This window comes from Dreissena polymorpha, chromosome 9 (genome assembly GCF_020536995.1).
Source record: "Dreissena polymorpha isolate Duluth1 chromosome 9, UMN_Dpol_1.0, whole genome shotgun sequence".
Taxonomy (NCBI): domain Eukaryota; kingdom Metazoa; phylum Mollusca; class Bivalvia; order Myida; family Dreissenidae; genus Dreissena; species Dreissena polymorpha.
In genome coordinates, this window is record NC_068363.1 from 3,011,003 (window position 1) to 3,035,125 (window position 24,123).

Below are 24,123 nucleotides of genomic sequence, written 5' to 3' on the forward strand. Positions count from 1 at the left end.
CCTATGTGTGAAACTACAAAGCCAATAAGCTTGCAATTCCTTAACACTACTATATAATGTAAAAAGTAATGGGCTAAATTTTTAGAATATTGCAGTTTTTCCCTAATTTAAAATTAAAACTATGCAAATTAAAGCATACAAGCTAAGCACAGCCATGCAATAAAAACATTCAAGATTCAAGCTACATGTTACAAAATATATGTATAATTTTTGGTGTAGCTATCTAAGATGGGTTTTGGACCTAGATTTCTTGCCATAACTAAATGCGACAGGAACATTGACTGCCAATAGATTTGAGTATATTTTTATGTTTTCAGGAATAGAACGTCGCTGTCTTTAAACAAAAAAACATTGATTGACATATGACTTTATTAAAGTTAAATTGCTGTCCCAGTAACTGATTTATTTAAACTTATTTATTACTGAGCTTTTATAATAACAAGTGTTTTTCAGTAGAGTGTGGTGATAGAAGCATTGTTCATGAGGATGTTATCATGTTTTTAAACAAGAGGGCGAAGATGGCCCTAGTTTGCTCACCTGAGAGGAGTCGGTTCATTCAATCTTTACCACATGTCAGACTTGACCTAGATATTGTCCAGACAAACATCCTGGTCAAGTTTCATCATTCTTTCATCTGCGAGTCATGATCAATGTACCTATGAAGTTTCATGATCCTAGGCGTAAGCATTCTTGAGTTATCATCCGGAAACCATTTTTCTAAGTTGAGTCACCGTGACCTTGACAGCCATTGTGTGAATACGTTTTTTGGCACTGTGACCTTGACCTTTAGTCTAGTGACCTGATAATCAATAGGGGTCATCTGCGAGTAATGATCAATATACCTATGAAGTTTCATGATCCTAGGCATAAGCGTTCTTGAGTTATCATCCAGAAACCATTTTACTATTTAAGGTCATGGTGACCTTGACCTTTGAACTAGTGACCTGAAAATCAATAGGGGTCATCTGGGAGTCATGATCATTGTACCTATGAAGTTTCATGATCCTAGGCATAAGCATTCTTGAGTTATCATCCAGAAACCATTTAACTTTTTCAGGTCACTGTGACCTTGACCTTTGATCTAGTGACCTGAAAATCAATAGGGGTCATCTTCGAGTCATGATCAATGTACCTATGAAGTTTCATGATCCTAGGCATAAGCGTTCTTGAGTTATCATCTGGAAACCATTTAACTATTTCGGGTCACTGTGACCTTGACCTTTGACCAAGTGACCTGAAAATCATTAAGGGTCATCTACGAGTCATGATCAATGTACCTATGAAGTTTCATGATCCTAGGCCTAAGCGATCTTGAGTTATCATCCGGAACCCATTTTACTATTTCGGGTCATTGTGACCTTGACCTTTGACCTAGTGACCAGAAAATCAATAGGGGTTATCTAGGAGTCATGATCAATGTATCTATGAAGTTTCATTATCCTAGGCATAAGGGTTCTTGAGTTATCATCTGGAAACCATTTAACTATTTCCCGTCACCTGACCTTGACCTTTGACCAAGTGACCTAAAAATCATTAAGGGTCATCTACGAGTCATGATCAATGTACCTATGAAGTTTCATGATCCTAGGCCTAAGCGATCTTGAGTTATCATCCGGAACCCATTATACTATTTCGGGTCATTGTGACCTTGTCCTTTGACCTAGTGACCTGAAAATCGATAGGGGTTATCTGCGAGTCATGATCAATGTATCTTTAAAGTTTCATGATCCTAGGCATAAGCGTTCTTGAGTTATCATCCGGAAACCATTTTACTGCTTTGGGTCACCGTGACCTTGACCTTTGACCTAGTGACCTGAAAATAAATAGGGGTCATCTGCAAGTCATGATCAATGTATCTATGAAGTTTCATGATCCTAGATGAGTGTTCTTCAGTTATCAGCCGGAAACCATTTTACGATTTTGGGTCATCGTGACCTTGACCTTTGACCTAGTGACCTGAAAATCAATAGGGGTCATCTGCGAGTCATGATCAATGTACCTATGAAGTTTCATGATCCTTGGCATAAGCGCTCTTGAGTTATCATCGGGAAACCATCTGGTGGACGGACGGATCGACATGAGCAAAACAATATACCCCCTCTTCTTCGAAAGGGTGGGTGGGGGGGGGGGCATAATGAGAAAACTACCCCCCTCCCAGCAGCCATGTTATTCAAATAATCCGAACCATTTTTTTAACTCAACTCTCATATCAAGGAAACACATGTTCTGAGCAAATTTCATGAAAATTGGGCCAAAAATGTGACTTCTACTTTGTTCACATGTTTTCACTAAATACATATAGAGAAAAATGCCCCGCCCACTGGCAGCCATGTTTTTTCACAGATCCTGACCATTTTCAAACTAGTCCGAGATATCAATAAAACCAATGTTTTGACCAACTTTCATGATGATTGGGCAAAAATTGTGACTTCCAGAGTGTTTACAAGGTTTCTCTATAGCCAAATAGGGTAAACTGCCACTATATACATTTCGAGAAAAATGCCCCGCCCACTGGCGGCCATGTTTTTTCACCGATCTCGACCATTTTCGAACTCGTCCGAGACATCAATTGAACCAATGTTTTGACCAACTTTCATGATGATTGGGCAAAAATTGTGACTTCTAGAGTGTTTACAAGGTTTCTCTACAGCCAAATAAGGAAAACTGCCCCGCCCACTGGCAGCCATGTTTTTCAATGGATCGGAACCACTTCATGAAAATTGGACCAAAAATGTGACTTCTACTGTGTTCACATGTTTTCACTAAATACATATAGAGAAAAATGCCCCGCCCACTGGCGGCCATGTTTTTTCACCGATCCTGACCATTTTCAAACTAGTCCGAGATATCAATAAAACCAATGTTTTGACCAACTTTCATGACGATTGGGCAAAAATTGTGACTTCTAGAGTGTTTACAAGGTTTCTCTATAGCCAAATAGGGTAAACTGCCACTATGTACATTTCGAGAAAAATGCCCCGCCCACTGGCGGCCATGTTTTTTCACCAATCTCGACCATTTTCGAACTCGTCCGAGACATCAATTGAACCAATGTTTTGACCAACTTTCATGATGATTGGGCAAAAATTGTGACTTCTAGAGTGTTTACAAGGTTCCTCTATAGCCAAATAAGGAAAACTGCCCCGCCCACTGGCAGCCATGTTTTTCAACGGATCGGAACCACCTTTAAACTCAACCAAGATATCATTAAAACAAACATTTTGAGAAAGTTAAATGAAGATTGGGCATGAAATATGACTTCTACAGTGTTAACAAGATTTTTCTTTTTTTTGACCTAGTGACCAAGTTTTTGACCCCGCACAACCCAGTTTAAAACTCGGCTGAGATTTCATTGGAACAGAGCTTCTGACTAAGTTTCATGAAGATTGGACAAGAAATGTGGCCTCTAGAGTGTTTACGAGCAAATGTTAACGGACGGACGGACATACGACGGACAAAGACCGGTCACAAAAGCTCACCTGAGCAATCAGGTGAGCTAAAAATGGGATGGTATACAATTTTATTATTCACAGAACAGATAGGAATAAATAAACATAAACAATAAACATAAATAATGATGGAGTAAATCTCAAACAAATTAAGGGTCTTTTGGTCCTTTATCTGAACAACCAGGTGTTTGAACATTCTTGTTTATAGCTGGACAGAAAAAATCAGGGAACCAATCTTAGTTGCGTTGTCCTGGAATTTCTTTTTCAAAAGATATTTCTTGTTTACATAACAATTAAATTTACGGGCAAATTTGTTTTATTGCTATACCCCATCAAACAAATTGTGTTTATTGGTGCAAATCACTCGATATATAGTATAACCCTAAGAAAATATAAAGTGAATGGTAATTGTGTTTATGCATTGCAATGCTCAACACATATAATCCATACACCCATGAAGTTTTGTGTTTAAATCTTTAATCATTTTTGAAATATAGTACTGAATAGGTACATCATACACAAAACAATAGGCAATAACTCTTATTTAAGAAAGTTCAGGGTTTTGGTTCTTGTGCATGGAACTTCTTCTGATTGATCTCTACACACCCATGAAATTGTATGTATAAATCTAGTTTAGAATCTGAGATATATCTCGAACAGTTACATCATACAAAAACAACAAAGGGCAATAACTCTTTAAGAAATAAATTTGTTATGGTTCTTGTGCATGGCATGTCTCCTCATTGACATCTATACACCCATGATGTTTCATGTAGATATATTATATAGATTCTGAGATATTCCCTGAAAAGTGTGTGACAGATGGACAGACTGACTGACTGACTGACAGACTGATGAACAGACAACACCAATTATAAATCACTACGCCTTTGGCAGGGGATAATAACTTCATCTAATAAATGCCCAATAGAGAGCCTTGACCCATATGTTAAAAGTGGTTTCACCTCATCCATGCCCTATTGTGTCCAATAGTTGACCCTTAACCTTTAAGGTAAAACATGGTACATGTATTTTTGTCAAACATATTGTCTAATATCATTAATTGGGCAAATATCTATATAAATACTTTGATACATGTTATAGTAAGGTTTTAAATTTAATTGGGTCAGCCATTAGGAACTTTTCAAAGCCAGTCATAAGGCATTTTGTCACAACAGCAACATCATGTCACACACAATTATGTAGCATATTCATTAATTTAAGTCTATGAAGTTTCACAGAATTCAGTTGTTCCACGAACGTTAACATACCAAAAATGGGTACCAGCCTGCCATATTTATTTATGTAAAAGCATGCCAGGTGCAAACACACCTTTTGAATATGCGGAGTATGAGGTTTCATCAAATTAAAAGAATTAGACAATGCAGATTCTAAAAAATCAATTCCTACAGACAAATTAACAATTGGACAAACATTCAACATGGTGACTTCATTTGTTTATGGGGATATAAACTATAAAAAAACAAGACTATTGCCAAGCAATTAATAATGTCCCCTACCGGCTCCACCATTGTCAGAATTTTTATTTATTTATTTTATATATTTTTGTTGCCATAGCAACCAGAATTCTTAATGTAGGAACACAATTAAAAGACATGCATAATATCCATTTTGCCATCTGACCATGTTTCAAGTTTCATGAAAAAATATGAAGAACTTTTAAAGTTATCGCAGGATCCAGAAAAGTGTGACAGAGAGACTCACAAACAGACTCACAGAGCGCAAACCATAAGTCCCCTCCATTGAAACCAGTAGGGGACAAAAATACATGCAGTTATGTTATCACTAAAACAAATGAGTAACATATAAAATGACTATTCAGCATCCAATATTTTAAATCATCATGAAAAATACAACAATAACTTCTTGTCACCATAATACACTACACATTTTACATGCACAGCTATAAGCAACTAATAATGGTAAATGCACAATATATGTGAGTATACTGGTGCCTTAACAAATAATAATTGCTAAATACAAAGTGTAAAACAAGATGTGTTTGTGAAACACTATGTCCCCGTATATGACGTTTGACCTTGAAGGATGACCTTGACCTTGACCCTTCACCACTCAAAATGTTTAGCTCCATGAGATACACATGCATGTCTAATATAAAATTGCTAGCTTCAATATTGCATAAGTGACATTACATGAGCAATTTTGACCCATATATTTGACCTTGAAGGATGACCTTAACCTTGACCATTCACCACTCAAAATGTGCAGCTCCATGAGATACACATGCATGCCAAATATCAAGTTGCTATCTTCAATATTGCAAAAGTACTCATAAAATGTGTGATTGTGGCCACATATATTTGACCTCTGACCTTGAAGGATGACCTTGACATTTCACCACTCAAAATGTGCAGCTCCATGAGATACACATGCATGCCAAATATCAAGTTGCTATCCTGAATATTTAAATATTGCAAAAGTGTACATTAAATGAGCATTTTTTACCCATATATTTGACCTTTGACCTTGACGGATGACCTTGACCTTTCACCACTCAAAATGTGCAGCTCCATGAGATACATATGCATGCCAAATATCAAGTTGCTATCTTCAATATTGCAAAAGTTATTGCAAATGTTAAAGTTGGCGCAAACCAACAGACCAACCAACAGACCAACAGACAGGGCAAAAACAATATGTCCCCCACTTCTTAAGTGGGGGACATAATAAACAAGGTATTAGTAAAAAATAAATATATATATATATATATATATATATATATATATATATATATATATATATATATATATATATATATATATATACATGTACTTAACATGAGGTCCAACTCACAAAATATGCCACTTTAAAGGTATGGGTTACATCGATTAAGTTTGATGATTATAAGATAACATTATTTTAGTTGCAGATTATCATAAGGAAGCAGCTTTAATTCTGCAAAGTTTGGATTATTCAAGGGCCATAATTGAGAAATGCCTCTAGGGATCTGATTGGTTATCATACTGGGCTGATAGTTTATGCCCACAAACATGGTAATTGGGTTTGATGATTAAAACTACTTTAGTTAATTGGAAAGAGAAAAATGTTTATTTGGCAAGATTTGTTTAATTCAACAGCCAACACTTAGATGTACTTCCTGCCATCTGGATGGTAACTAAACTTAAGCACAATTATTTTCCCCAAAAACCATCAACACCACGTTTCAACATGATAAGATTTATTTTCGATTATGGAGTGAGAGCAGTAAAGGTTAATTTTGTTTTTATTTTTTAAATAATTCAAGGGCCATAATTCAGTGCAACATGTGATCTGACCGTTTATTAAACTTCGCTAGTATATTATGACCACAAACATTACCATAACATTTCATGATCAATTTCAGAAAGTTTAATCAAGCCATTAAAAAATATTTCAATGGCCATCACTAATAAATCCAACTTGGCAGATATAGTATGCCCATAAACATTATCATTAAGTTTCATAATTATCCAATCAAAACTGTTGGAAGTTGAACGAGGGCAAGGTTATTTTGGGCTTTTTTCAAGGCTGATTATTCATAAGTGCTTAATGAGATAATATGCCCACAAACATTGTCATTAAGTTTCATGACAATTCAATGTTAACTGTTTGGGTTAATGTACTTCCATTTGTTTTCATGGGCACTGCCCACCCAGTTCAGGTGTACCCATGATATGCCGTGTTTTTGAAACAGGTAATATAATAAACTAAATGTAAACTTTTTCAGCTAACACAGTCATGCCAAACTCAAAGAAAATGAGGCATCAAGCAATCAACAACAACAAACGCTTTGCAACAAAAACTGCATCTATCAACATGAAAATACACTCTTTCAGGTTTTATTAAAACATATTTATAGCAATTCTCAGTTGATTTTAAACTAATTAAATCGAACTACTCAAATCTTATTGCTAAAGTCTTGTATTGTTTTTCCTAGCTATAACTATCAAATTATCCTGTTTAAAATAGTAAATTTCAAGAAAAGCCATTAGATTTACCATAACACTTCATCATGCGATAAGAATGTAATTTATGAACTTAATTTCCTTAAGAGTGTGTCTTTAAATTGTTTTAATACACTATAAACAAATTTTCATGCTGTTTTCTTTTCAATGAACTCAACCTTATTTATCAAGCCTTTTTATCTCAAATTTATTGGTCAATGAAACTTAAACTTAAGCGATACTATAAGCAAAGTTTCACAAACTGTAACTGCACATGTCAAAGTTCAAATTAGCTAATCTAATTTTATTGCTCAATTATTGTTATTAAACATTATAAAAGCTTCAAGGTGAAAAGATTATAGCAAATTGTGTGAGCATGATATTATACATGTGTTGATTAAACTCCTACAATACTGTCCAGGGCCCATATTCATCAACCCATTCTGAGGCTGAAGTCTACAGAATAGACTTAGAGCGATCTTCCCAAGCAATCTTACTTCACACTTTACCACACAGATATGTATTTACCCCTTTACCACACAGATACGTATTTACCCCTTTACCACTTAGATACGTATTTACCCCTTTACCACACAGATACGTATTTACCCCTTTACCACTTAGATACGTATTTACCCCTTTACCACTTAGATACGTATTTACCCCTTTACCACACAGATACGTATTTACCCCTTTACCACTTAGATACGTATTTACCCCTTTACCACACAGATACGTATTTACCCCTTTACCACACAGATACGTATTTACCCCTTTACCACTTAGATACGTATTTAACCCTTTACCACTTAGATACGTATTTAACCCTTTACCACTAAGATACGTATTTAACCCTTTACCACTTAGATACGTATTTTGATGCATGTGTGGTCCCTTAGAAAGTTTAATTTAATTAAAGACCTTTCTTCCGAGATTCAAGTTTAACAGATTTACATTTCTAACCCTTATATACTGGCTAATGAGCAGCCAACAGCATAAAACCTAAACAGACTGCAAGTTACTCGCAGGTTGTTTTGGTTTTGTGCTGTTTTTAAAAGCCATTTTCACTTCGCACCTTATAGGGAAAGGGTTAAGAGTTTGATTAGTAGCATGCTATAACCAGTGTTTACGTCATACAAGAAGTCCAAGACTGCCCTAGTTCGCTCACCTTTTTTAACAAGGCCTTGTTCATTGCTTAGTTGAAAATTCAGTACTCTAGAGCATATTAGATTGGTTCTCTTCTGTTTACTTTTGCAGGGTGAGCATATGAATAATTCTGATTCAGTGAATACTGTCCATTTGCATGTTTTTTTTTCAATGCAAACATTTGCAAGTAATGCTAATTCTACATGTGTTTACAAGGTTTTTTGTAAAATTTAGACCTTCTGACCAAGATTTTGACCCCACATGACCAAATGTCAAACTTTGCAAATCATCAAAAAAAACATCCTGGTCAAGTATCATCGTTATTGGACCAAAACTATGGCCCTCTAGTGTGTTTTTAAGGTTTTTGTAAGATTAGACCCCATGGCCTAGATTTTGTCCCCACATTACCAAAAGTCAAACATGATCAAGATATTGTCCAGACAAACATCCTGGTCAAGTTTCATCATTATTGAACCAAAACTCTGGCGCATGGAGTGCTTACGAGGTTTTTGTAAGATTTGACCTGGTGAACTATATATTTTGACCCCTCATGACCAAACATCAAACATTGCTTACAAAAAGAAATATTATGACCAAGATTCATAAAATCTGAAACAAAATTGTGACCTCTAGAGTATTTACAAGGATTTTGTATAATATAATGAAAATTTTTACAATCTAAGGGAAATAATTCTGGCATTTATTATGCGATTTTGCTCATTATCAAACTTCACTGAGATCTTGTGGCCATATAGCTTCTCAGCAACTTTGATAAAGAATGCTTGAGAAATGTGAATGCTAGAGTGTTTACATACCAAATGTGGACGGACCAACAGAGGATGGACACAGAGCGATGCTAAAACCTCACCTGAGCAATCAGCTGAGCTAAAAAGTGTTTTTTTCACCGATCTGAGCCATTTTCCAACTTGTCTGAGATATCTATAAAACCAATGTCTTGACTAAGTTCCACGATGATAAGGCAAAAAATGTGACTTCTAGAGTGTTCACAAGGTTTCTCTATAGTCATATAAGGAAAACTGCCACACACCCCCTGGCGGCCATGTTTTAAGACTGATCGGGACCATTTTGAACTCATCTCAGATATAAATAAAACCAATGTTTTCACCAAGTTTCATTATGATTTTGCAAAAAATGTGACTTCTAGAGTGTTCAAAAGCTTTTTTTTTTTTTACTAAATACATGTAAATATAAGGAAAATGCGCCACTCCCCCCTGGCATCCATGTTTTTCAACAGACCGGAACCATTTTCGAACTCAACTCTCGTATCTAGGAAACAAAAGTAATGTTCTTACCAAATTTCATGAAAATTGGGCCAAAAATGTGACTTCTAGAGTGTTTACATGTTTTCACTATATACATATAGAGAATAATGCCCCCTACACTGGCGTCCATGTTTTTTCACCGTCCTTGACCATTTTCGAACTCGTCCGAGATATCAATTAAACCAATGTTTTGACCAAGTTTCATGATGATTGGGCAACATTTGTGACTTCTAGAGTGTTCACAAGGTTTCTCTTTAGCCAAATAAGATAAACTGCCCCGCCCACTGGCGGCAATTTTTTTCAACGGACCGGAACCACTTTTAGACTCAACTAACATATCATTAAGACAAATATTTTGACAAAGTTACATGAAGATTGAGCATGAAATGTAACCTTTACAGTGTTAACAAGGTTTTTCTTTTTTTTTGACCTTGTAACCTAGTTTTTGACCCAGCATGATCCAGTTTCAGACTCGATCCAAGTATCATTTGAACAAATCTTCTGACCAAGTTTCATGAAAATCCGACAAGAAATGTGGCCTCTTGAGTGTTTACAAGGTTTCTCTATAGCCAAATAAGGAAAACTGCCCCGCCCACTGGCGGCCATGTTTCTCAAGAAACCAGAACCACTTTTGAATTCAATCAACATACAGTACAGCCAAAGCGGAACAAACGTATTTTGCGTTCCGCGGCGGCAAGGCGAAACGAGTCGATGCCGCGTCAGTCGTTGAAGCTGCGTCAGTATGCGGCGGCAAGTCGCATTTCGCCGCGAAACTTCGCATCTGTCCGCCGAGGCATGCCACGATCCGCGACATGATGCCGAATCGATGCGCATCATGAAATAAAAAATATTTTAAAAATTATTAGTTACATGTAGTTAACAAATTTTGAAAGAACAATTATAATAATAATTAAAATCATAATAAATTTATTGTGCGCGGATTGTATTAGCATATACATGTTAGCATAGTTAATGTGTCTGGCCAATTAAGTTTGTTTCCCGCCCGTAGTGTATGTACTTCACACATAAACAAGGTCAAGTAATTATGTTTTCGCATATACAAGTGGTCAAGGCTCCAGCATATGGTGGATTTATAAATTAATTGCATGTTGATTATGCTATTATATTTAAGCTGAGAAAATTAGCAGTTTGAAGCCACATCAATAATCAAGACGTTGACGGCGTTTTTGTTGTTTTGTTAATTATCAGCTTGTTATAACTATTGTTTGAATATGCGTATATAAATACGTTTTATTTTGTTCATATTATACAGATAATATCGCTACTAATTACCCAATAATCCGTATATTCCAGTTTTAAAGCAAATGCTGGTAAATATTTACGATACACAAACATTCTCGATATTTCCTTAAAGCCACACACCTTGAAATGCACTACATGGCATTGTCAATGTAAATATAAATAAGAAACATATTTAATCTATGCCAATTTGAATATATCTGGTGGTTACATGGTAAAAATTCATCTCTTTTGCGCTTTAAAACTTAAAAATAATCGCATTTGTCGATATGGACGTATACGTCTATAAATCCTACTTTCCGTTTGAAATGCGGTACTGTTTGAAAAATAATAAATTACTTGCTAACTAGGCTATAAATTTAATTCTATCTCAATTAGAATATTTCTAGTGGTTACAAGGTAGATATCCGTCTTTTTTGCGCTTAAACTTAAAATAATCGCGTTAGTCGAAATGTATGTATAAGTTTAGAAATCCTACTTTCGGTTTTAAACTTAAAAAAATTAATTAATTACTTGCTAACAAGGCTATAGATTTAATGACAATTTTGCAAACTTTCAAATTGCATCTATATGTATTGATTTACATGTACTTCATTTCAAGGTGTGTGGCTTTAAGTATCAAATACATTTTGGCATTTGCTACTATTTATAGAGATGATTAAATAACGTCTAAACGGGGCGGTTTTTTTCCACTGAACACGCGATTCAGCCTGACGTGATGTTCATGTATTTATACAACACAAAATACACCCAAACTTTCCAAACGACGTTCTACATGTTTGCATAATTTTCGTGGCATTTATGTAACAAAGGTTATATTTAGCACTGTTTATTTGACGCTAGAATTTGCCAAAGGTCGAGATAGCATTAAAATTCGGAAATGTGTTTCGGATTACAAATTGAATAATGATAATCGAACGAAACATTAACAGTTGCGCGTAATTAATTCTACGCTACACATACATGTATGTACATGTAGGTCGATATCTTTTCACTCAATCCGCCGCGTACTCCGCGAAAGTACACGAGGTTAATACAGACTCTGCGTCGTTGAGCGGATCGATGCCGAGTGCCACGGCGATACGCCGCGTGAACACACGATTCGGCCGCCGCGAACTAATAATTTGGCCGTGGCGTAGCCGCGGATTATGTTTGTGCCGCATTGGCTGTACTGTATCATTAAGACAAACATTTTGACAACGTTACATGAAGATTGGGCATGAAATGTGACTTCTATAGTGTTTACAAGGTTTTTCTCTTTTTTTTGACTTAGTGACCTAGTTTTTGACCCAGCATGAACCAGTTTTAAACTCAATCGAGGTATCATTGGGACAAATCTTCTGACCAAGTTTCATGGAGATCAGACAAGAAATGTGGCCTCTAGAGTGTTAACAAGGTTTCTCTATAGCCAAATAAGGAAAACTGCGCCCACTGGCGGCCATGTTTTTCAACGGACCAGAACCACTTTTGAACTCAACCAACATATCATTAAGACAAACATTTTGATTAAGTTACATGAAGATTGGGCATGAAATGTGACTTCTACAGTGTTAACAAGGTTATTCTTTTTTTTGACCTAGTGACCAAGTTTTAGACCCAGCATGACCCAGTTTAAAACTTGATTGAGTTATCATTGGGACAAATCTTCTGACCAAGTTTCATGAAGATCAGACAAGAAATGTGGCCTCTAGAGTGTTAATAAGGTTTCTCTATAGACAAATAAGGATATATGCCCCGTCCAATGGAGGCCATGTTTTTCAAGGGACCGGAACCTGTTTTGAACTCAACCAACATACATGTATCATTAAGACAAACATTTTGACAAAGTTACATGAAGATTGGGCATGAAATGTGAGTTCTACAGTGTTTTCAAGGTTTTTCTCTTTTTTTGACCTAGTGACCTAGTTTTTAACCCAGCATGACCCAGTTTCAAACTCAATCGAGATATTATTGGGAAAAATCTTCTGACCAAGTTTCATGAAGATCAGACAAGAAATGTGGCCTCTAGAGTGTTCACAAACCAAATGTGGACAACGGACAGACAAAGACCGATCACAAAAGCTAACCTGAGCAATCAGGTGAGCTAATACAAAATCCTGCAAATTTGGATGTCAAATGTCAATTAAGACTACACAATAAATAATAGAACATTACAGTTTTAAGAACATGATTTATTCTTAGACATCAGTCTAAGTATTGATGGGTGAATACGAGCCCAGGTTACTCGAGGGCATTGTTACCCGTATCCAGTAATGAGAGCAAATCCAGCAGGCGCCACACGGTCGTTGAACGTCAGTATTTTGATGAAATTGTCCGGGTGATTTTCTGCAATAGCTTCCATTAGTTAGCTTGGATGTATCCAAATTATATGTTTATCCTATATTAGCAATATAATATATTAAACTTTACACGACATATACGATAAAATAAGTCATTCTACATAGTTACATCCTTATATTTCATCCTTGACCTCTAAGTATGACCTTGACCTTTCCACTAATGAGACACAGGTCTTGAAAATGAAACCATTATGTTCAAAATCATGCTTCGACATTTCATTTCAAATTACCTGATCATAAATAATGAAGTTGCACTGCAGAGAAATGTATTGTTTTATGCCACTCATTATGCATAATAAAAAACTATAAAAACAAGAGCTGTCAGAGGACAGCGTGCTCGACTATTCGAGTGCTTGACAGTATAACGTAAGCCATCATGGGGTAATTGTTCAAATTATTCAATAAGGTCAAGGTAATAGTTCAGATATATTTTCCACAATCTATTGAACATTTGTAAAGACATAAAACAAACTAAATAGATTTTATTTCAAGTTTGATAGCAATAGCTTGGGTGGGAAGTTTGGACGGTCCTTCAAAAATAAAGTAAATAAATAAAAAAGGGAAAACAAAATTTATTTTTATTTTTTTTTTGGGGGGGGTAGGGGGGTGGGGGTTGAGAGGGGGGTATAATGTGGGGTGTGGTCATTTATTAGATGATCTTTCAAAAATAAAAAAAAAGGAAAAAAATAAAAAAAAGTTATGGCAATGTGACTAAAGTAATATGCATATTGTAAATGGAAAAAGGGCCATAATTCTTACAAAATGCTTGATACAGTTGTCTGCTCTTGTTTATAGATTGGGGTCATGTTGGTAAAGAATTTTGCAAAATATGCTGCTCTTGTTCATAGATTGGGGTCATGTTGGTTAAGAAGTATGCAAAATATGAAAGCAATATGTCAAGGGACATTGAAAATATTTGGGGTGGTACGCAAACTTCAACATAGATTAATCAATAATATGCATATTCTAAGTGAAAAAAGGGCAATAGTTCTTACAAAATGCTTGATACAGTTGTCTGTTCTTGTTAATAGGTTGGGGTCATGTTGGTAAAGAAGTATGCAAAATATGAAAGCAATATGTCAAGGGACATTGAAAATATTTGGGGTAGAACGCAAACTTTAACATTTGCACCCTAATGCTAACGGGAACGCTAACGCTAACGCCAACGCCGGGGTGAGTAGGATAGCTCCACTATATATATTTCATATATAATAGTCGAGCTAAAAATGTGTTAAAAAAGTACCTGGGACATTTATTTGCCACCAAAATAATGTTTGGTCTGTGCTATTATCACTTTGCAGCGAAATTTCTATGGCAGTATAGTTCCCAGTGCCTGAAATGAAAAGCAATTACATTTTCTGATAAATGCTAGTAGACTGTCATTATTTCCTTAAAAAGAGTAATTAGCTTTAGAATATAAACATGAATAAGAAACTTTGCAATTCTTCAAATCCTGGTCTTCAACATTTTATTTATAAACTAGAAATGGCGCGGCTGCCGATGACGCGTATCCCCACTCCGCAGCTTTTGACCCAGGGGTCAGATCAAAATTCCGTTGCAGTCACCGTCGCACATATGCTCATAGCTACCATGTGTTTAAGTTTCAAGGTTCTAGTGCTAATAGTGTAGGAGGAGATGTGGCCAGGACGGACGGACGGACAGATGGTGGAGATAACCACATAATTCCCCCAATCCAATTTGGAGCGTGAGGATAATTAATTAACTTTAGATCTGCAACACAAAGCTATGTCTGTACATAAGCTACATATAAAACAGCTTTAGCATATTATCTCCATCCTAAATATTATTGAGTGGAAACTATTATTTTCATTTGTGTAATCATGACTTTGACGGACCCAACTGGCTTCAAATGCACTCACAATCTAAGTCTGCATATGAGCTACATACCTTACATAAGGAGTAATCATTCAACAATCACCTTATTCAGCAGACACTGATGCTGTATTTTATAAACGATTACCTTGACCTTTAGTCAACTGGCTTCAAATGCATTTTTAGGTGTGCATGTAAGCTACTTACACAATAAAAATCCGTAAGTGCAATACCAAATGCAATGCCCAGATAAGTCTCCATTCAATCTTTTAATATCCATAGTTTCACAAAGATTGGTCAATAAAATCCAAATTGATAGACTGGAATGCACCTGTTTGCCATTTTTCTATTTTTGAATAACAGTGACCTTGACCTTAACAAAATTGACCCCAAATGCAATCCCAAGCTTGGCTGCTTGCGAGCTACCTACATACAAAGTTTCAGTGCAATACACCCATCAAAACTTGTCATTATTTTATGTAACTGTGACCTTGACCTTATTGATCTCAATCTGTATACATTATGCAAGCTTTATGATTCTGAAGTTTCATTAACTCTTTCAGTGCTGGAACCGAATTTTGAAGGCCTTTGCAAACCATTTGGATCCAGATGAGATGCCACAGAACATGGCGTCTCATCAGGATCCAAACTGTTTGCTATTCTGATAGTATTCTTTGAAAAATATCGAAGAAAATGCTAATTTTAGAAATTCAGCAGACAACATCTTAGCAGACAACAAATTTCCCAGCATGCAAAGGATTAAGATCGACCAATCCAAACTTAAGTTTTTTACTAGAAACCAATTGTTTGAAGCTGCATGCCGGCCCACCATACTCTTTTCTAACAATCTGAATCGCTTTTTGGTCGAAAACCTTGTTAATTATCAATAATTTGTATTTGTAAAAAGTGCACAATGAGACTTTACAATTTATTTACTTGCAATTACATTTCAACATTTTTCCAAAAAGTGTTTTTAGATGACAAACTCTCATTGCTAAGGACTCTTGAATAGAATATTGTGAACATTCTTTAATATTATTCTAAGAATAAATAAATATTTGGTTTAAGAGTAAAATAAAGATTGACAATATCTATTTGCTTTGATACAAGTATGTATGTTTGCATTTTTAACCCTTCCCCTCTCAGAAGCAAAGTAATAAATGGCATTGTGCAAACAGCATAAAACCAGAACAGCCTGCCAGTAACTCGCAGTCTGTTCAGGTTTTATGCTGTTTGCTGCTCATCAGTATCTAAGGGTTGGAAATGAAGCCTTTAATATTTAAATCTAGTAAGAAAGGTCTTAAGTTATATTTAACTTTCTAAGGGACTACAAATGCGAAAAAATATGTATCGAAGTGGTAAAGAGTTAAACTATTTGTCAAATTCAGTTTTCTCCACTTGACAAATCATTAGCTGCTAAAAAAAACAATTAGGATGATGATGTTTATCACTGTTTACTGAATAGCCATTTTACGGTAAATGTGAAAATGACCATCCTTAGCATAAAGTACCGTAGGTTTCCACGTATAGCGCGCAGTGTTTTACCTCCAAAATTCAAATTAAAAAGCTGGTGCGCACTATACATTGATACAACGCTATCCTGGCTGCTAAATTGGTAAAAAATATGTTGTGTAATCGTAAATAATCAAAATGGCCGCCATGTTTTTTTCCAGAAAACTACCACCCTATAATCGTACAGACTGAGGGGCCATTGTCGAAACAACAAGAAGTTGCTACTGGTAGATATAGATGCGGTAGAAGAAGTTTTGGTAAAAAAAAAATGTGTTTGAATAAACTTGTGGACATTTTTTTGTTTGTTTACACTTCTTTATTGATGAATTCCGATGGGGATTGTTGTCGACATTCCGGAGAGCAGGCATGGGTAGGTGCGAACGAGGTCTTTTTTGCGTGTAACAGTAGGTGTGAAAGGGGGTCATTTTTCACTTCGTAATTGGCAGATGTTATTGAGTAATATGTGCCACGACTTGTTAAGACGCTAATTGACATTTGAGACACTAATTGACACTTGAGAACGTGAAGATATGCAACTGCATTTTGTGTGTATAAATATTGAATGTTGAACAGTGGTGTACCTCAACAACTGTATCCCCGTCTCCCATGCGACATTCAAATTTACCAGTAATGCCCATGCTTTCCCCCGAGGAAAAAATCACACGATGTACACCATTCTTATTTTCTCACGTTTTTCACGAAATGCACGTGGACTGTTAATCTTTTGCCAGAAAATTACAAAATTGTCAGAAAAGTATAGTGCTATGCAAACCATGCTTCTAATCATAATGACGCTTCCTATTTTGAATGCTTAATTAAGCTTTCCAATGCCCCGGATTATTGGATTGTGCAATAGAAAAATGGCGGCCATTTTCAGTCCGATTTGGTGGTTTTATTGTCTTTAAATATTTTTTTTCTCCATTTTTGCATTTAAAAAACAGCCTGCGCGCTATACACGGGTGCGCGCTATACGTGTAAACCTACGGTAAGTGTTTTTGAAAAAAAAATGAGTTGTATTTTTTGTCTGACACACGTTTTATTTTAGGCTTAAGCTGGTAGTTTGTGCCATTGGAGCAGAACCTTTTTTTATTTTTTTTGGCAACAAAATTGTAAACAACATCATAATGCCTGTCTAACAGTGCAGTTTTTGCTTATCTATAAGAAACATTTTTTAACAAAAAATCTGTCTTACAAATTAATTCAAATGAATGCTTTTAGCTAATACCAAAGATTATTCAAATTGTTAACATTATTATTTTCAAAATGGTTATAATTATGTAAATTGATTGAATAATGTTAAATCGCGTAATGTAATCTGTTACAACCATAAATTATCAAGTGTTGTCTTTTGTGCTAAAACAAAAAACTCAAAATTCTGAAGAAGTGAAAACTTACCAAGCCCAAGAAGTGCTGTCACCGGAGATGCTGAATTCTTTGCCAGTCGAATGTACAGCGGAAACACATTGCTTATTTGTCTGAAAAATGCCAGAGCACGACGATGAAAATAAACATACCTGGTAAAAAATGCAAGCCTGGTAAAACATGAAGGCTGAAATGTTCACATGATTTCATGGACACAAACTGTTGAAGATTTGATCCTAGTTTTGGATGCACCTGAAGCAGATTCTGGAAGCTGGACAAAGTATAAAAATATAAAACAGTCTGAAAATACCCTCTTTACAATTAGTTAATACTTTGTAAGAAAAGATTAAATTGGTGACAAAATCTTGGCCCAATAACTTCAGTACAAATTCAATCACACGCAATGCCTAAAAAGGACAATCACAGAACAATGCTTAAGAAGAATAATCTAATCAATAAATTGTTTTAAGGGTGAATTACCTTGAGTTTAATTGAGATGCGTTCTGAGAAAACTGGGTATGATGCTTGAGCGTAAAGTGTCGTCCCAGATTAGCCTGTAGGCACAGGCTAATCAGGGACGACACTTTCCGCCTAAATTGGATTTTTGCTAAGAAGATACTTCATTTAAACGAAAAATGTCATAAAATCGGAAAGTGTCATCCCTGATTACACAGTTTATTTTCTCACTACCCTGCTTTCACTTACACTGGTTTGGTGATTTTCCCTCTCAGAAGTTCGGCTGTCTCGTTCCTGTTTTCTACGGTGAGCTCTTTACGGAACTGCTGACTGATACTTTCCCCAGTCTGATCATGAGGTGCTCTGCAGAACATACATGAGCCGCGTTCTGAGAAAACTGGGCTTAATGCATGTGCGTAAAGTGTCGTCCCAGATTAGCCTGTGCAGTCCGCAAAGGCTTATCAGGTAGGACAATTTCCGCTTTTATAGTATTTTTAGTTTCAATGAGGTCCCTCCTTACCGAAAATCAAGTTTAGGTGGAAAGCGTCGTCCCTGATTAGCCTGTGCGGACTGCACAGGCTAATCTGGGATGACACTTTACGCACATGCACAAAGCCCAGTTTTCTCAGAACAAGGCTCACATGTAGAATACACTTTACACTTATGTATCTGCTTATCATTTGTTTACAGAGATAGAATACTTTTTTCCTTAACCCTCAAAATGGAACTGAAGACAAGTGGAATTATTATACCTCACTTTTATTTACAATGCTAAACTCCCATAGGCCATCGTGACATAGAAATACTGTCAGACCCAGCGGGAATAAATTTACTGTCCAAAATATACTGTATCCCGCTGCCATAGCAATCACGTGCCACCAGCGGGAAAAAATTTACTGACAAAAAAATACTGTATCCCGCTGCCGAAGCAATCACGTGCGGAATGTTCGAAAATTATACTGTCCCATGCGAAGTACGCAGTTTTGCGTGTCCGTTGTATTTGGATAATTAAAATATCGATTGCAGCTGAAACTGTGCGGTAGAATAGATTAATGCAATTATTTAAGCTTTGACAGGAGTCAAAAAGAAAATCAATTTAGTATAAACGACATGCTTACCTAAAAGGTAACTTTAATCCAATGCTAATAACAATAAAGTTACAACGATATACACTTCCAGTGCCTGTTCTTAAGGTGTTATGCATGACAAACACACAATCCAATACGTTTTGGATTCATTCGATGCTTTAAAAAAATATTTTACTGTTAAAAAAAACCACCACGTCCATATTGTTGTCCCAAAATATTTCGTCACCGAAATGACGTCACACAAGTACGTCATAAATTGCGTAATCAAGTGATGAAAATAAAATACGGAAAGCTGGTTCTGCAATATATTTTCAAAGAAATAATTGACGACTAAGAAAATTGATGGGATAAATTGACTACTAGGTTGTTGCCGAATAAAGCGAAGTTCATTTTGCTCTGCCCGTAAATCTGAACCACTCAACATATTAATGGTTGTTCATTGCTGAAATTAAATTCAATTATTGAATATTAAAATTGTTCATGGTTCATATAAATTGTTCATGTTTGAATAGTTTATTCGGTATAATAAAATAAATATTACATGTCTGACAGGGTGACAGTAAATTTGTCAACTTTCGGAAAAATACTGTCAACCTTGGCTTCGCCTCGGTTGACAGTATTTCCTCAAGTTGATAAATTTACTGTCACCCTGTCAGCCATGTAATATTTATATACTGTACACATTTATAACTGTGAAAATGTTGTATTTGCTTAACATTTCTATATCAAATAGAATGTCTTTACACTTATCGCTAAAAAACAGTTGAAAAAATGTCCCCAAAACTAGAAATGTTAAACCTCTTTTTGGTGTAGATGAATTTTGTGAAATTGTACGTTCTTGAATGACCTTTAAGGTCTATCAAATGCAAACTTTGATAATTGTCTTCCTTCTAAGGCATAAGGTACTCAAGCCAGTATTTGGTGTGTTGATAAAACATTTACCCTTAACCACTTAGATACATATTTTGATGCATTTGTAGTCCCTTAAAAAGTTACATTTAATTAAAGACTTTTCTTAGTATTCAAGTGTTTAAGGCTTTATTTCCAAACCTTAGATACTGATGAGCAGCAAACAGCATAACACCTGAACAGACTGCAAGTTTACTCGCAGGCTGCTCCGGTTTTATGCTGTTTGCGCATAACCATTTTCACTTTTCTTCTAAAGGTTAAGGGTTCAATCATTATTGTCTCTTGGTGAAAAGGAACAGATTGTAAGCGGTGCCATACCTAATATTTAAAGAGGACATGAAGATCAAATGAGGTGACAGGTGCTCAAATATCATATTACAAAACTAAAGAAAAACGCAGATACAGTGCCTTCTAAAATTTACATGAAAGAAGAACAAGATGTGTTTGTGAAAAACTATGTCCCCCCCCCATATATTTGACCTTTGACCTTGAATGATGACCTTGACCTTTCACCACTCAAAATGTGCAGCTCCATGAGATACACATGCATGCCAAATATCAATTGCTATCTTCAATACTAGTATTGCAAAAGTTATGACCATGGTTAAAGTTTGACACAAACAAACCAACAAACCAACACACAGACAGGGCAAAAACAATATGGACATCAAATATTCAGGTCCATAAAATACATATTTGTGTAATACCACTTTTTAATTGTGGCCCTGTTTAAAACAATACCTGTTAACTGAGAAGCAAAGTGAACATGGCTATATAAAACCAACAAAAAACAGAACAGCCTGCAAGTTACTCGCAGTCTTTAAGGCTCAATACAGTTTGCAGCTCATCAGTATCTTAGGATTTGAAATAAATCTGTCAAAACTTAAATCTAGTAAGAAAAGTTTTTTATTGAATTCGATCTTCTGAAGGACTACAAATACATCACCATGCATATTTCTCAGTGGTTAAGGGTTAACAAGTAATAATTAAAGGACTAAAAATCCATCAAGTTCCATATTTCAGTGGTAAAGGGTTGACAAGTGATAATGTACACTATCAAAGCCATAATTGTTTAAGAGTACCTGCCAAAGGTCACGTAGAAGTCCAAGTTCATGGTTACTTTAGGGTTCAGCAGGTCCTCAACCAGCTGTTTACGGCTGGGCGGACTTATAGTCCATACTGATGTGGTGTTTCCATTCAGCAAAATCTTGGTCACATCCTCTGTCTTGTAGTTATTTAAGAAGGAGGTGGCAGCCTGTATATGAGATACAATTGGAAAATGCGAACACTTCTTTATTGCATTCTTTAAGACTTTTGCCGCCAGCCCCACCCCCACCCCATACTCACAGTTATTATCTATCTATATATAGGAACCTGCTGTGGTCATGGTAAGAATGATTTTAGCAGCGTTTTGGGAAAACTGTGATTTATTAATTTAAGTAAGTGTAGTCCCAGATTAGATTGTTCAGTCTGCACAGGCTTATCAAAGGAATTCTTATTCTTAAAAAGTCTGTTCTTACAATATCTAGTTCGTGCAGAAAGTATTTTCCCTGATTAGCCTGTGCAGACTTCACAGGCCGATCTGGGACGACACTTTATGCACATGAATTAAGCCCAGTTTTCTGAGAGAGTGGATCAAACATTTTCTGATGCTAGCAGATATGGCTGCCAGCGAAATATGAGGAAAGGTTTAAAAGTCGGATATTTTGGGGCCGCAGATGAAATTTGCCACTGAACTAGTTCTACCCAACCCTTAACTCCATTTTTTTCTGTTTTTTAATTTACACATATCTCACAAACTAGCAAATTGGATACGCCAAAATCCACAGATCTTCTGAAAAATCTCATCCCAGAACTTTCCCTTTGCCTTTCCTCCATAACTAATCGGAAGTCTAATTAAGTCTCAGGATTCAGGAAGCATAAGACACATATTGTAAGATAATTCTAACATAATTATGATAACTGTACAACAAGGGATGACACAGTAAAATGTGTAATAGCTTAACTTGTACTCCTACAACAATTCTGACAAATAGCTGTTAACCCTTTGCATGCTGGGAAATTTGTCATCTGCTAAAATGTCATCTGCTGTATTTCTAAAATAAGCATTTTCTTCGAAAAATTTTTCGAAGAATACTATCAGAATAGCAAACAGTTTGGATCCTGATGAGACGCCACGTTCTGTGGTGTCTCATCTGGATCCAAACTGTTTGCAAAGGCCTTCAAAATTCGGTTCCAGCACTGAAAAAGTTAAGCCCATGATTGTCGCCCACCTTGTTTCTGTCAACTCCCTTTTTCATGGCACTGAACTCAGAATCGCTGAACTGCAAAATGTTCTGCTGCTGACCGATTATTTCAAACAGGGGCTGTAAAAAGTCAATAGCAAAATGTGATTCAGATCATTGATTTTAAATGAAGAATGTAAAATTTGTATATGAGCTTGGTTCCAAGAAAACTATGCTATATAAATGTGCGTCAAGTGTCATTCCATATTAGCCAGGGATGACACTTTCCGCATAATCTGGATTTTCACAAATAAAACAATTTAAACAAACAATACCCTAAAATTGGAAAATATTGTCCTTGCAGTTTGCATAGGAAAATCTTGGACATCATGCAGATGAATTATAGGAAAATCTTGGACATCATGCAGATGAATTATAGGGTTTTCTGCTATGTAAAAAAGGCTGTATAACGGACCTGATCCCAAAGCAAACAGACCCTATCTCAAACCTAAATTATTTTTTTTAAATCCCAATTGCCAAAAAAAAAAAATAATTTATTTTTAAAGTGTCTTATGACTTACGATTAGTCTCTATATCTCAATTTTATTTTTAACTACCTACAAAATATAAAACCATAATTTATAAGATTTGTATCCAAAATGGCCAGGAAAACCCCTGTAGTGTCAATATGTGTCGATAAAATCAAGCGATGTGTCAATTTGGCCCTTTTTGTCGATAAAAATTTCCCAAATTTGCCACTTTTATCAAAAAATCCCAATTTGACCAGACTCCTTTTCCCAAAATGGCAGGAAAACCCCCTGTCAATTGACACACTGGAATTAAGCCCAGTTTTCCCAGAACACTGCTCATATTCACTTATAACATAAATACTTAAAAAGACAAAACAAGTTATATAAACAGCCTGAAACATAAGATTTAGCTTTTAATAGATACAATGTATAATATTCTAAATGTTTAAGTTATATTTGATAAAATCATCAAAAAAATACAAAACAAGAGCTGTGTTTGTGAAACACAATGCCACCTACTGCACTGCTTTGAAGCCATATATTTGACCTTTGACCTTGAAGGATAACCTTGACCTTGACCTTTCACCACTCAAAATGTGCAGCTCCATGAGATACACATGCATGCCAAATATCAAGTTGCAATCATCAATATTGCAAAAGTTATGACCAAGGTTAAAGTTTTGGGACAGACACACGCATACAATGACAGACAGACCCATCAATGACAGACAGACACAAACAAAGACAGACAGACAGGCCAAAAAAT

At 35.8% G+C, this 24,123-nt stretch overlaps 1 protein-coding gene across 13 annotated transcripts in view; it reads right to left on the reverse strand.

Annotated features, from left to right (window-relative positions):
* LOC127845715 (piezo-type mechanosensitive ion channel component 1-like) overlaps positions 1 to 24,123 on the reverse strand; it is a 255,188-nt gene that overhangs the window by 7,473 nt on the left and 223,592 nt on the right. For all 13 annotated transcript variants that reach the window (XR_008033338.1, XR_008033339.1, XR_008033334.1 and 10 more), the window contains 6 exons: positions 22,876 to 22,968; positions 21,685 to 21,857; positions 18,855 to 18,968; positions 18,183 to 18,262; positions 14,686 to 14,775; positions 13,344 to 13,428 (listed from right to left, as the gene is read on the reverse strand). Coding sequence is in view for 6 of the 13 variants with exons in the window: in XM_052376809.1 (XP_052232769.1) it covers positions 13,344 to 13,428; positions 14,686 to 14,775; positions 18,183 to 18,262; positions 18,855 to 18,968; positions 21,685 to 21,857; positions 22,876 to 22,968 (635 nt within the window). In the remaining 7 variants the exon portion in view is untranslated. The remainder of the gene's footprint in view (positions 1 to 13,343; positions 13,429 to 14,685; positions 14,776 to 18,182; positions 18,263 to 18,854; positions 18,969 to 21,684; positions 21,858 to 22,875; positions 22,969 to 24,123) is intronic.